The sequence below is a fragment of the Desmodus rotundus genome, chromosome 8 (assembly GCF_022682495.2).
Source record: "Desmodus rotundus isolate HL8 chromosome 8, HLdesRot8A.1, whole genome shotgun sequence".
Taxonomy (NCBI): domain Eukaryota; kingdom Metazoa; phylum Chordata; class Mammalia; order Chiroptera; family Phyllostomidae; genus Desmodus; species Desmodus rotundus.
The window spans coordinates 1,190,771-1,205,205 of record NC_071394.1 but is presented as its reverse complement, the minus strand read 5'-3'; the positions used below and the strand labels follow the sequence as shown (position 1 = coordinate 1,205,205).

Genomic DNA, 14,435 nt, shown 5'->3' with positions numbered 1-14,435 from the left:
ACGGTGTGAGCAGAGAGGAGGTTCCATGGGGTCTTCCTCTCCTGGCTTCCCCTGAGTGGGAAAAGACAGACTGACATTTTCCGGCAGAACCAAACACGAGGGCCAAACAGAGACGAGATAATTCAGGGGATAACAGAGGCTAAAAATAGCCCCTTCACACTCAGACTCCTGGCACAGAAGACGCCAGACAAGCCAGCAGCAGCAGCGGGGAGCCCAGGGCCCCCTGAGGAGGCTCCCCAGGGGGAGGAGGGGGTGCTGGACAGGCATGGGGTCTGTGTCCTCAGGAGCAGCAGGCAGGCACCAGGACAGGGCGGGCAGAGGAGGGTGGGAGCAGGATATCCAAAGGTGGAGGGCAGAGCCTCCTCAGGGGAGGGGAGGATAGGAGCGGGGCTGCGGGGACTGCAAGGGAAGTTCGGCTGATGGGCTGGTCTCTGTGGAGAAGGGTGGAGGTGGAAGGGTCCGGGCAGCTTTGTGGCTCCCAGTGGGACTCCCAGAGGCAGCTGAGGGTGGAGTTGAGTGGGCCTCAGAGGTCCCTGATCTGATCATCTCTCCAGAATCGTTGGTTGCCCTCAGGGTGAGGGGCTCACTCCCTCTTCAGGTAGCTGCCACCTTTGGGAAACAGCCTCTAAGCAAGACCTGCCTCCCTCAGGCAGCCTAGGTGTGCTCTGTGCGGCTGCGACCCAGTGGCCTCTGCGGCTCCTCCTCGGCTCGGCTCCCAGCTTGGGGCCCAGTCAAGGACGTGGGAAGGGGCTCGGGGAGGGATGTGCGGCAGCCCCAGCCCTTCCGGGCCGTGCTGAGGCCACTGAGGTGGGGCCTGTACCCGAGGTCTGAGGTCTTGGGCTCCAGCAAGGAGGGCACGTCAGAGGGCAGGTCAAAGGGAGGAGGTAGAGGGAGGAGGCAGAGGGAGGAAGGCTGTAGACAGAGGTGGGGTTCTGGCAGGATGAGGCCGAGAGGGAAAGAGACAGCAGTACAGAGCCCTGGCTGGTGTGGCTCAGTGGGTTGGGCATCGTCCTGCAGATTGAAAGGTCACCAGTTCAATTCCTGGTCAGGGCACGTATGTAGGTTTTGGATTCAGTTCCCAGCTGGGGGCGCATGCAAGAGGCAAGTGATCGATGTTGGTCTCCCTCCTTTCCCTTCTCTCTAAAAATAAATAAGTGCATAATTTTCTTTAAAGTAGAGACAGAAGGGTGGTCCAGGTAGGAGGAGGGGCCCAGGGGCCTGAGACGGAGGACTGGAGTCGCTGCCCACTGCTTCAGTGGGGGCCAGGAGGGGTCCTGGCAGGCTGGCTAGGACCTGGGGCCTCGGCCTGAGGCGGCACACAGCTGGACGGGCCCAGGAGCCGCAGGGTCAGTGATTTTTTTTAAGATGTTTTTATTCCAAGAAGCCGGCACCAAACGGGGAAGCAGACCCGTAGCCGATAGAATGGCACCTGTCGGGGTGTGGCGGCCGGGAGGACAGGGTGTGGGGACGGTACCTAGACCAGGGGATCTGAAATTCCGGGAGAAAACAAACGTGTGAAGGGAGACCTAGTCTCCGGCCTCCGCCTGGAGGACGCTGTGGGCCGTGGTAACTGAGCACCGAACGGTGGGCTAACGGGAAAGGAGCTGTGGCCTCGCGTGACGGGCAGGGAGGAAGGCCGGCTCCCCAGCTGGGGCCACCCCAGCACCATGAGAGGCTGGGGAAGGGACAAACGGCAGCATTTAGGGGTGGCCTGTGCAGTTACAGGAAAGCCTCTAGCTATAGGGAGCCTCTAGCTGGCCTGCCCTGGGGAGGGGGGTTGAGAGGGGAGGGGGAGTGGGAGGGGTGGGGGGGCAGTCAGGCCTCTCCCAGGCCCCCTCCCTGCTGGAACTGGAGGCAGCGCCAGGTGGACATGGGCGTGCGGAGAAGAGCAAGACAGATGGGCCTGCGGGCAGTGGCTCTAGGTCCGGCCCTCAGGCCACGCGGTCTCCGGGGGTGGCTTGAGTTTCTGGCATCAGCGTGGGGCTAGGAGAGGCTAACAGAGGGGGGCGGGGTGACCGGGCAGAGCAACGCCCATTTGGGCTACATAAGGCAGGACAGGCCAGAGATGACAGTGGGACCCCTGGTCCAGGCTGAGGAAGGGACACTTGCCGCCTGACCCCTGCCCGAAGGCTCAGCCTGAGGCCGACAGAGACGTGAAGGAGACCATCCCGCTCAGCTGGTGACTCCCTGCCCGCTCAGGCCTCAGTTTCCCCATTCCGCTCTGAGGCTGCCTCTCAGACAGCAGTGGTGGCCAAGGGCCAGACGGCCCCTACAGCTGGGGCCCTGCATCCTGGCCCCCAGAGGTGAGGGCGAATGCTGGGCATCTCAGCACGGGAAGGCCCAGGCGGTGCTTGGCGGCCTGGGGGGCAGGAAGAGGGGAAGGAGCGTGCGGGGAGATTCCTGACTCAGCCTTGTCTGAGTGGTGGCTGCTTGGGGAAGGGCTGGGGCGGCCGGCCGAGCATGCCCTCCAGCCCCACCCGCAGGTCCTCCGGACTCCTGCCCGAGGGCTCCTGCCTGGGGCCAGGCTGCTCCCCCTCGTCCCTCCTTGTCCTCTACAAAGCGCCGTCCCTACCCCTCCACCCCTTCATCCCCAGTGCCTGCAGGAATCCCCCCCACTCTGACCCCCAGCTCCTTCCCCACTCTGCTAAGGGTGGGGGCAAAGGAGGAGAGACAGAGAAAGACAGACAGAGAGGCGCACAGACACAGAGAGAACAGAGGCAGAAAGACTGAGGCTGCCTGTGGAAGCACAGACAGTGTCGGAACAGCCTGCTCCGTCCTCGGTGACGGGGAGGCACTTCTGAGGTGGGTGGAGGAGAGGGCACCTGCCACTGGCAGCCTGGGACGGCAGAGCACAATTCTCGAAGAAAAATCCCAGCCGGGGCACCCCATGGTGTCCGCCTTCCGTTCCCTCAACTTCCTGTCCCCTCTTTCTCAGAGCTGTTGCCCCGTAAAACAAAGAAAAGGGAAGAGTAAGGAGGCAGTGGCCCTTTCCCCTCAGACAGAGGGTGACAGAAATTCCTGGCTACAGGTGCTCCCCTGTCAGGTCCCAGCAGGCCTTGGCCTCTGGCCCAGTGTCCAGGCTCTTGAAAGGGTAGCCCTGCCCAGCCTGGGCGATGTCCCCGCAGCCACCTCACTTCCCCCCAGCTGGCCCAGCATGCCCCCAGCAGCACAGCACCTCCTGAGGGGCGGGACCTGAGCTGGGCTGCAACAGGCCCTGGGCATTGCACCACACGCCCATCTAGCTGTCGCCAGGTCCTGTGTGGATGGGAGCGGCTGCTGAGGAGGTCTGGCTCCATCAGCTGAAAGGCTTTCCCAGCAGAGTGGGGCCCTTGCCTGGGAGAGGAGGCCGGAGGCCGGACCAGCCCCAGGGCAGTGTGCCGGCTCCTCATCACAGACCTCTCCCCATTTGTCTCCCACCTGTTCTGCTTCTCCTGAAACACTGGTGGGAATGCACCCTCTCCAGGCTACCTCTCCCTCCCCCTGGGGACCCGGCGTGCCCCTCAGAGGCAGGTGCCACCAGCATCCCACAGGGCACTAGAGCCCTCACTCCTGAGTTCACAAGCCCGCTCTCAGACTGTGTTAGTGAGGGTCCCCCACTTCAAGAATGAGGAATCTGAGGCTTAGAGAGACCAAGTGCGTGATCCTGCAGCCAGGACCCGCCGGGGTCCCCTCCCCAAAGGGACTTGCCTTGCCGGTCCCCGGGGCTCCAGGGCCTGAGAAGTCCCCCTGGGCTGCAGGCTTCTGTGGGCACTGGGCCCAGGAGAAGAGTTCCCAGGGCCCCTACCGGGCAGGCCCCAGGCAAGGGGAGGGGGCAGCGTTAGCATCCTTCCAGCCCCACTGGCCTGCAGCCTGCCTGGTGGGGGGAGCTGCCCTGACCCGCTTCTCTAGGGGAGCCCCTAAGGCCCCTACAGCCTGAGCAGCCAGGACCCGGCCCAGCTGCCCTGTGGGGCAATGGGCTGTGCTCCCCAGGGCCCCCAGGAGCCCGCCGACCCCAGCCATGTCCTCATGCGGCTCCACCCATAGGCATAGACAAGCGCACACCATCTACCAGGTCTCAGCGTTTTATTAACAAAATCTTACAAAAGGGTCTGTCTTCAGTGAGGGGGGCCCCAGCCTGGCCGGGCCCTCTAGGCTTGGTCTGTGGGGGCAGGGGATCCAGGGACCCCTGCAGCCTGTGAGGATGGGTTATCGCTTATGTGTAAAAATAAAATTTGGGGGGCCGGCAGGGGTAAGAGTGAAGGAGCCAACAGTCACCTGCAGGTGTTATCCCCGAATCTGGGAACCTCCAGTGGGCAGGCAGAATGGGAACCCCCAAACAGGCCCTGCTCTGCAGCACCAGGGTGCTGGTGCCAGGAGGGGCGGTCCGGGCCTGGGCAGCAGCGGCCTGGCAGAGAGCCAGCTGGAGCCCCAGGAGAGAGGCTTTGGGGTGTCCTGGGGCTCGCCTCATGGCCTCGGGGCCGGGGCTCTCGGGAAGCTCTGGCGGGGGAGGAGGCCACATAGTGTGCAGGGCTGCTGGGCCGGAGCAAGGCGGGGCCCAGGGTGTCGGACCACGACTCCAGCCACAGAGGTCCTGGGGGCCGGGAGGCTGGCGGCCCGCGGGGCGGGCAGAGCGGCAGGCCCTGGCCTTCAAGCTGGGCATCTTCAGCACAGGCTCTCCGGGGCCCCTCCTCTCTGCAGCACCCCCTTGCTGGCCTCAGACATCTCCTCCTGCACAGGCAGCTGGTGGGAGGAGAGGGCAGCGGGCAGTGCCAAGCACTGCAGCAGGGCTCTGGGCGAGCCTTGGGACCTGGAAGGAAGACACAGGACGGTCAGGGGCAGGGCAGGTGGCTGGGGGTGCAGGCAGGAAGGGCAGAACAGGGCTGCTCCCTGGGGCCAGAGCCCCGGGGACCCTGGTGGGCTGCCCCCCAGCTTGCCCAGAGTCCTGGGAAGGGGGTGGGGCCTGGGCCTGGGGAGGGACCCAAAGGCCCCTGGGGAGGACAGCTGAGGGTCAGGTTCACAGTGGGGGGTTGGGGCTCCATTACCTGTTGTCACTCTCCTGGCTCCCGGGACACCGGCTGCTGCCTCAGCCGGTTCGAGGACTCAGGCCCCCGGGGACCTTTGGCCTGCCGTGGCTGAGTCACCCGCTGAGCTGGCGTGAGTCACGGACACCACTGGGGGAGAGAAACACCGGGCTGTAAGAGCTGGCTCAGCAGCCTCCCCCAGCCTGCCTCCCACCCCGCCCCTCTCCCTGGCCCTGCGGTCTCTGCTCCTTCCTGCCTCTCCACGGTGCCACCCCCACCCCAGCCCCTGCAGCTAACTTGCTGGGGTGCCTCTGAGGCTCCGGGGGCTGGCCTGGAACAGGGACTTGGCCCTGGGCCCTCCCAGCTCTATGGCGACCCCTAGTGGTAGTGCCCTGATGCAGGGGCTCACCTGAGGGGCCAGGAGACCAGGAGGCCAGGTCTGCTGCTGCTGCTGCTGCTGCTGCTGCTGCTGAGGCTGTGCCTGAGCTTCAGGTGTCCTCCAGGACACGGAGCCACACTGTGCTGTCCGAGGCCGGCTGGCTGGCCTGTGAGGCAACTGCCAGGAGGGGGAACCGGCCCGGAGCTGAGGTCCCATGGCACTGGGCACCAGCTGTGCTTTCTCTTCTGCTCTGGGGTGTCCCCTGAGCATGGTGCCTGCTGGCCCGAACCACTGGGGCTCATGGTTTCTGAGTGCCCAGAGGGCCCAGGCGTGGAGCAGGATGAGGAGGCACGGACCGCTGTCATGGCCTGAGTGTGTGTGTATTGGGTGGGGGTGGAGGGCTGGTGGCCCTGGCAGGCCCAGGCCCTGGAAGACAGACGGAGGGAGGGGGACGGGGCGGGGTCCTGCAGGGGACGGGGGCTCCTTCACTGTGTGGGGGACGCTGTCCAGAACTGGGTGACATGTGTTGTGTGAATCAGGCTGGGAGGCTAGCGGGAGCGTCCACCGGGACGGGGACGCGGGCTTCCCCTGCGGGGATCGGCCCAACTCAAAAGTCCCGGTTGGCAAAGGCCACAGGCGGGGTGTGGCGGGCAGGCAGGAGCCGGAAAGCCCTCTACTCGGGCTGGGTCCGGTCGCTGGCCACAGACTCGTTGGTGAGGGCCGGTGTAAGCGCCTCGTTCTCAGCCTCAGCCTCGTCCTCGGCGGGGAGGTGGGGGCTGGCGGGCTCGGCCCCCTGCTCCAGGCCATCCTGCACCTCCAGGCCCCTCTGGATGAGCTGCTCCAGGGTCTTGGGCAGCGGGTGGCGCAGGAAGCGCTTGAGCTTGGGCTGAAGGGTGCCCACCACATACTGGATGATCTCCTCCTCCTCGGCGTCCACGTAGAGCGTCTGGTACAGGTCCCGCTTGCGCCACAGGAACTGGTCCAGCGGCTCACCCTGCTTCTGCGGCAGGTCCAGCTCGCGCTGCAGGGCCTCGCGGGACAGCGTGCCCTCGCTGTACTGCAGGAACTCCTTCTTGAACTCCACCCAGTTCCTCACCGAGCCCTGCTTGAACTCCCACCACTTCTTGGCCGGCCCGTTCATGTGGTTCTGGATCTGCGACAGCCAGTACTCCTCGGAGCCGCCCACCTGTCGCAGGTACTCCTCCAGGTGGCTGAGGAACTCGTGCGGGTCCTCAAAGATCTGTGTGTCCACGCCAGGGCTGGGCTGCCCGTCCTCGCCGGGCCCCCAGGGTGGGTACTGCTGGGCCTCCTCCAGCTCCTGCCCTGGCACCTCACCGGCAGCCGGCGGTGGGGTGATGGCATAGGGGCTGACTGTGTAGTCGTAGCCGTCGGCCTCCTGGCAGCCCTCGGGACCCCCAACGCCCACGGAGACAGTGTGGCGGGCTGGGTCACTGCCCACCTGGTACTTGCTGCCCATGGCCTCCAGGCGATCAGCCCACCTCTCCAGTCGGTAGAAGATCTCCCGCCACACGTGCATCTCACGCTTGACCCAGCGCTCCAGGTGGGCGATGGTCTCCTGGCAGCGGCACAGGCAGGCCTTGATGGACTTCTTCCAGCGCTGGGAGTCGCTGGTGGGCACGTAGCCGTCCAGGTTGCTCTCCAGCTTGCCCACCGACCTGTGCAGCCCCTTCAGCTCGCGCTCCACCTGCTTGGACACTTCTGCCAGCAGGTGCCGGTGGGTCCTCCGCACGTGCTCCAGCATCTCAGTCCGGCACTTCCCGATCTGCAGGATCACGTTGGGCTTGGCCACCGGCCCGCCTCGAGGCCCCGGGTAGGCATGAAGGCCGCCGCTCGTCCTTTGGTCCAGCTCCATTTGCGCGCAGGTGCTGGGACAAGAGGGAGGCAGCGGGCTGCAAAGTCCTCTTGGGCCGGTGGGGCTTCGGCGTCCGGCTGTGCGCAGGTGCGGGCGCGCCCGGAGCGACGGGTTCGGCGGGGTGGCGGAGGCTGGGTCGCTCTGGGTCTGGTGCCGCGGCGGCAGCAGCAGCTCAGGAAGGCGGCAGCAGAAGCTCGGGAAGGCGGCAGCACAGGAAGGCGGTGCGGGAGCTGCGGTGCCGAGCTCTGCAGCCCGCCGCCGCGCGCCGGCTCTTTATGCTGCCAGCGCGGCCGTGGGCGGCCCCCCGCGCTGAGTCCCGGCTCCCATTGGCCCGTGCGCCCACCCTGCGAGACCGCCTCCGCGCCCACTCGAGCTTGGCACAGAGGTAGGACCCACCCCCTGCACACACGCTGGCCCGGGGTGACTAATCCTCTGGCTCCACCGCCCCCTCCCCAGGGTCACTCAGCCTGCAAAGTCTGCAGGACGCTCTGGGGACTAGCGACCACCCCCGACCGGCACCGGGCGGGGAGGTGCAGCTGTGTGCCCGGAGAGGCCACCCCCCACCCAAGGGTAAGCAGAAAGCCCCTCCCCCAGGGCCTCAGGGTGGGCCTCCTCCTCTCATCTTTCTCTCTTTGGAGGGGGGTCGGGTGCTGTGCTCTCCTGGGTCCTCATTGCTCCTGAACCTGACAGGGACCCTGCCCAGTCCAGCAGGAGACCTCCAGCCACAGGTTAACCCCAACAGCCGCCGGGATACTCAGACCCTCCTTCCCTTGAGCTGAAGGTTTCAGGTAGCCTTCTGGCTCGAGGCACAGCCTCACTCCCAAGTGTCAGGTGTGAGCCCCAGGTGTGGCCCCGAGCCTCTGCCCGCCCCTGCCCTGGGCTGGCCCTTCCGGCTGTGTGTGAGGGACGGGCCCCAGGTCCTGGCTCCACCGGCCCCAGGCACAGGTGTGGATGTGCCGGCCTCTGCCATGGCTGCCAGGACTGCCCCACGCTCAGGGCTCTGGTGAGGCCCAAGACTTCTCCACTTAGTGTCCCAGGGGAGTCTGGAAGCTTCTCCCTGGGGTGGGGCAGGGAGGAGGTGGAGGGGTCCTGCAGGGGGCTGGGGCCTGAGCCCCTCAGGCCACTGGGGGCACCTAGTCAGAAGCTGCAGACTTCTAGAGGTGGGCAGAGGGGGGGCGGCGGGCAGGCGCGGGAGCCTCTGCAGTCAGCAGAGAGGCTGAGGCGAGAAGACACCACCATATAAGGAGTAGGGCTCCGGAAGCTGAGATTCCCCTCCGCCTCCCTGGCAACAGTGGCAGGGAAGGACGTCCTTCCCGGGTTACCCCAGGAGGATGGGCCTGAGTCCCAGGTCCACTGATGTTACCCGGGCACAGGCAACAAACACCACTGCCCCCGGCCAGAGGTGCCCAGACATGGCCAGTGCCCCTTCCCTTCTCCCTGCTCACACACACACACACACACACACTGCACACTCATGGCCCAGTCATAGCTCCCCACACTCACAACCCCCCACTGGCTCACTCATCCCGACACACGCATCCCCCACACACATGCTCACCCCACGCCCCTCATACACCCCACTTGCTCTGGCTCACTCCATGACACACAGCTCAGGTGCCCACACTCTGGGGTCCCCATGCCCCACGGCCCCCTCCCCCGCTCCCAGAGCCCCCCTCCCCGCCCAGAGCCAATCTGTCTCCTCCTTTTCTCTGAGCTTCCGCCCCTGCTGTGGACGGGAAAGTCTTTCTGGCACAAACTCTCCAAAAATCGCTCTCCTGGCATTTCTAATTAAAGGCGAGTGGGTGGGCAGCAGGGGTGGGGGCGCACGGTGCAGGGAGGGGGAGGCAGCAGGGAAGCTTCCAGAGCAGGAATCCCGGAGTCTCCGGCCGGGCGTTCCCGAGCCGGGAAGCTGCAGGCCTGCGTGCAAGTTGCCTGCAGGGTGCTTGTGACCGGGAGCCTGTCCCGGTGTCTGAGGTGAGCTCAGCCCTTGTCTGAGGGCCCTTGGGGTGGGGGAGGGCCCTGAGCCAGCTGGCCAGGGACCTCACTCGCCACGTGTGTGCACACGCACTGGCGTGGGCCATGGAAGTGCCAGAGCGACCAGGAGCTGCCCCTCATCCCCCCACAGTCTACAAAGCCCCTGAGGCCCCTGAGGGTGGCACTCAGGCCCAGGTCCCCTGACCAGCTGGGCGCCCGGCCAGGCCTGGCTCTGCTGTCCTTGGGCCCACAGTGGTCTTCAGCCTCTACCCCTCCCCACCCAAGGCAGCTGTGGTCCGGCAGGGCTTCCTGGGGGAAGGGGAGCCCAGCTAGGGCGGGGGGGGGGGGGGGGGGGGACGGCTTGACCAGGCAGAGAGAAGCCGTGGGGTTCAGAGGGGCTGGGGGAGGGGTGAGCAAGGGCAGGAGATTGGAAGGCAGGGCTGATGCTTCACCTTTGTCGGGGGGGGGGCCAGCCGAGACAGGGGCGAGCTCTAGGGGCCCTCGGTGACAGATTGCAACAGGCAGCGGCTCTGCTTGCTCGGGAACACAAAATCACTGCCCAATTATCGCCCCAGAAGCCCTCAGCAAACCTCCGCACCAGAGCCCCGGCTCCATTCTTCCACCTCTGGAAAAGAGGCTGCGGCTCCCCCGCCTGGGGTGGGGGGTCTGCCCCTGCCCTGCCCCTCCGAGCCACCTTCCCCCGCAGAGTGCAGACCCCCACCCCCCGCCTCACCCAGGGCAGGACCCTCAGGGTGGGGAGGGGCAGGGGAGGAGGAGGAGGGCCTGGGGACCCCCCACTCTCAGAGCCCAGCCAGTGTGCTGCTCCTGGGCCTGGCACCTTCGGAGGCCTTACCTGTCCTAGAATGAGCGGGGGAGGGAAGGCTTAGCGACCATTGTGGGGGTCTGCCCCAGCTTGAATCTAGGCAGCCCCATTCAAGCCCCTTGGGTTCTGACTTCTGCCCCTAGGGCTCCAGGTGCTAACCTCAAGATGGGTCTCCCCAAATCCCAAGCCTCAGGGAGCCCCACCCCCCAACGTGGAGCCTTGTGCCTCAGACCCCCTTCCAGCCTCCCGACAGTGCCCGCCTACCAAGTGCTTCCCCACAGCCCCACACCTGCCTGCGGGGGACCCCTCAGTGCCAGCTCCCAGGCCCCCCACCTCCTGGCCTTCCCCACCCCCTTGATCCCCGCCTCGGCTTTCCAGACTCAGAGGTGGTGTCGGCAGTCAGCACCTGGTGGAGGTGGGGGCCAGCTCCAGGCCGCCTCGTGCCCCACCCCCACCCCTGACGCACGCACACGTGTGCGTGTGCATGCCCTCGCACCTGTGTGCATTCGCACACGTGCACAGAGGTTCATTCATGCAGTGATGCGTGTGCACACAGCTGCTTCCCGGCCCCGTCCTTGTGGAGGAAAAGCCAGGGCAGCTGGGTGCAGGGCAGGGGTGCCTGCCTCCCACTCTCCCCTGCCCCTCCCCGCCCAGTCTTGGCTTGTGGTCCAGGTGCCCACCCTTCAAGGAACCGCTGCTCAGCCTGCCACCCTGTGGGGCCATCCGAGTCACATGGCCTTATTCCACTCCGACCACGGACCAGGCTGGCCCTGTGCCCGCCACAGGGAGCCCACAGCAGGCCCAGCTCCTGGACCAGCCCTTCCTGGAGGAAGGCCTCTCCCCACCACGGGCCGCTCCTCCCACTGCCGCCACACAGAGGCCCAGGCATTTGCGGGCTCACAGCCAAGGGCTGCAGCCTGCACAGGCCTGTCCCAGAGCAGGCCTTCGGTGGGTCACGAACAGAGGGAGGCCCGGCCCCTCTACATCTGTCTGCTTCTGGTCGGAGACGTTGGGCTCACCCCAGCCTCAATCTCCCCAGAAGACGGGGTGACGGCTGGCGTCCCTGAGGCCAAGGGCCCCTTCTCTTGCCGCCCTCCCCCGCCCCGTTCCCAGCCCAAGCCTCCTGACACAACGTCACTCCTGGGACATGGCAGGTGGACCTGGTGGGCCCCTGCCTGTGGCCTCTCCGCTGCTGCCCCCCTGCTGTCTGTCTCCAAGGCAGTGCTGGGGCGGCAGTGTGGGTGAGCAGCTGGCAGAGGGCCTGCCGACTGAGCCAGGCAGCTGGGAGGGCACCTGCTGGCCCTGCCCCAGTCAGCATGCCCCTCCCCCCCAGGGACACCGTGGCTCAGAGCTGAGACTGGGGGTTGGGGTGGTGAGGACCAAGGAGGAAAGATGGGCTGAGGTGGGGAAGATGGAGGCACAGAGATGCTAGCAAAGGGAGATAAGGATGCGGGGAGTGTGCTGTCCTGTCATTTCTCACGGAGACATCCGCCCCCCGCCCCCTGCCCCCATCATCACAGAGGTTCAGTGAGTGGCAGTGGTGGGGGCCCCGGGCCACCCCAGACTGGTGTCCCCTCTGCAGCAGGGCAGCTTGGGGCAGGATGGGGCAGGGGTCTCAGAGGCCCCTCGGTGCAGGGCACATGCTGACTGGGGGCCAAGGGGCCTGAGACAGGAGGGGACAAGGGCAGGGGCTGGGCGTGGCCCGGGGCTTGGGGAGGCGTCAGGGAGCCGGGGAACATTTTCTTTCCGATCCCCTTCTCCCGTTTGGCAGGGTGCGCGCCGCGTCCTGTCCCCGGAACAGGCCGCCTGTTCCTTCCCAGCCCAGCACAGCAGAGCCCCGCCTCCCTCCTTCCTGCCTCAGCACCTTCCGGCCCAGCCTCCTAGGAAAGTTTGGTATTTTTCCGATGATCCTGGCACAGCGGTGCCTGAGCCAGGTTCTCCTTGTGCCCAGCAGGTGTCCCCTGAACCCAGGACCAGGAGGCTGAGTCCAGGAGCCTGGAGGGGTGGGTCCCCCAGCCTCATCACCTCCCAGCCATTATGGTGGAGGAAACAGGCTGAGAGAGGGCCAGGGACTCATCCAGGCCTTGCCTCAAGGAAGCCAGAGCCAGGGTGGGAGGGTGAGGGGCATGGGGAGAGGCCCGCCAGCTCCCCCGAGCGAGCAGCCTTGCCCTGTCCCATCCTCAGCTTCCTCACGGGTACAGGCCCATGACCATCTGTGCCCTGCTCGGCCGTGCGGTGGGTCAGTTATTCAATTAACAAACAGCTCCCGAGCCCGACTTGGCTGGCACTGCTCCAGGCAGGGTGCAGGGAGGTGCAGATCGCCCCATAAAACGGGCACCAGCACCACCCCACAGGCCCTGGAGGGCGCGGGCAGTGCGGCAGCAGCGGGTCCAGCCCCTGCGCAGAGCCTGGAGCTCGGCACAGCGCCACCCGCAGCTTCCGGGAATCAGTCTGGTCCCACTGGCCCAAGTCCAAGCTGGGTCCCAGGCAGGGAAGAGACCACTGCCACTTTGTGGTGGGGGCCCCACCCAGGTGTGGGCGGGGGATGGGGGGACACAAGACAGGGGTTGGGGGGGCGCCGAGCGCAGCTCCACAGGGGTCTGGGTCTAAAGTGTGCCCTTGGGTCTGCAGCTGCCTCAGGCTGGGTCTGAGGGTCCGCAGGCCACGGAACAGGAGCCGGGCGCCTGCCTTCCCTTCCGCTTCTCCTCGAGGTGCGGTGTGACCGCCCGCAGGTCGCCTCCTGTCGTTGCCCACGTGCAGGGGCAGGCTGCACTAAGGGGGGCTGAGGTCCTTCTCAGCCCAGGTGGCTTGGGGGCCGACAGCGTTGGCGCGTGGTGCGGAGTGGGCTGCATCTGTGGACGTCCCGATCCTCCCCCAGAAATGCCCCGTCCACACCCTCACCTGCCACCCTCACCTGCCCCATTTTAAAACCCAAGCGTGACACCGCAAGTGGCTTTAAGTGCCATTCAAAGCTGGGTCCAGCGTCACTGCCTCCAGGAGGCCTCCCCAGCCTCCCAGGGCAGGGTGAGCAGTCTTCTGGGCGCCTCGTTCTCCCTGAATGTGCCTGCTCCTGGGTGCTCATGTGTATGAGTGTGTGAGTGTGAGTGCGTGTGAGTGTGCACGGTATCTTCCTGAACTCTGTCCAGCTGAGGTGTGCCAGGCCCCGAGCTGGGCAAGACCCACCTGGGTCCTGCCCCAAGGAGACTCCTTCCGTTCAGAAATGCCCCACTCCCCACAGAGTGCTGGGGCCAGCAGCCCAGGGGGCCCTGATGGGCGGGGGCAGCTGGAGGGCGAGCAGGGGTGAGCTGGGTGCAGGGGTGCAGCAGGGCAGGGATGGGGGTGGCTGGGCTCTGTCTGTCTCCAGGGGCAGAGCCTGGAGGGGAGGGGACAGTGGGAAGGGGTCCAGAGATCCCCCTCACAGCAGCTGGGACACTGGCATCCAGCACAGGGCCTGTGGCCTGGAGGGAGGACAGCGGGCTGCAGGTGTGGGCAGGTGGGGTGGTGCTTAGGCCACTGCCCTCCCTGGAGGGCCTGGTGCAGCAGGCGGGGGAAGGGCCCAGCTGAGGGCTATTCAGGGTTCAGGATTGAGGGCATCTCACAGAGGCCCTTGCAGTCAGGCCAGGGAGGAGGTGAGGACCCCCCCCCAGCAGCCGCCGGGAGCCCCCTGGGGGCTTGGAGCCTCAGATACCCCCTCCACTCTACCCCACTGGGCCCCACCCAGGCCGGGTGGCCGGCCCCTCGGCCCGGGTGGGGCTTGCTGCCAGCTGGCCCTGGCCGGACACCCCGGAACTGGGGGTTTGGGACACAGCGCCAGGGAGGAGGCGGCATCTTCCTGCTGTCCCTGCACCTCCGGTGAAATCTCTCCGCAGCGCAGCAGCTGCTTCCGGAGCCATAAATGGAGAGAGGCTGAGAATAGCTCGATGTGACGCGCCAGGAGCTTCCCCACGTCGGCAGCTCTGCGCCCGGGAGGGACCCGCCCAGAGGGACCCTGCCCAGCACCCTCCTGCCAGAAATGGTGGTGACCAGCTTGGCCAGAGGCCCTGGTCCCCCTGCCACGGCTGCTAGCCTACAGCCTGACCTTGGCACAGTGCCACCCTCCCTGTCCTCCGCTCCCAGAGCACTGCGCCCAGAGGGTCCGCTGTGCCGCCTGGGGACGGCCCTCCCAGAGTCAAGCAGCCCTGCCCAGCAGCCCCAGGCTGGTGACCTCCCGCCCAGCCTCCTGGTCGCCTGGGTCTCAGCGCAGGTCTCCACAGCCGGACAGCGGAGCCTCTGTCCCCAGGCTACCAGCACGTCTCCCAGGAACTGGCCAGCGGGAGGGTGGCTGAGCCATGGTTTGCATCCTGACCCCTGGCCCCAAGGCCGTCCTGGTCCTACTGCCCACGGCCG

The 14,435-nt window shown here is 66.4% G+C and overlaps 1 protein-coding gene across 2 annotated transcripts; it reads right to left on the bottom strand.

Annotated features, from left to right (window-relative positions):
• Positions 1-4,053: 4,053 nt before the first annotated feature.
• Positions 4,054-8,137, bottom strand: ARC (activity regulated cytoskeleton associated protein). Of its 2 annotated transcripts, none has more exons than XR_006652854.2 (3): positions 5,298-5,331; positions 5,022-5,150; positions 4,054-4,786 (listed from the first exon to the last, which is right to left on the bottom strand). XR_006652854.2 is itself a non-coding variant. In XM_024572042.3 (3 exons), exon 1 carries the CDS (start codon positions 7,250-7,252, stop codon positions 6,053-6,055), a length of 1,200 nt encoding a protein of 399 aa, XP_024427810.1. In that variant the 5' UTR covers positions 7,253-8,137; the 3' UTR covers positions 4,054-4,786; positions 5,022-5,150; positions 5,410-6,052. The 2 variants fall into 2 exon arrangements, 1 of the variants encoding a protein (XP_024427810.1); XM_024572042.3 differs by lacking the exon at positions 5,298-5,331 and adding an exon at positions 5,410-8,137.
• Positions 8,138-14,435: the final 6,298 nt, after the last annotated feature.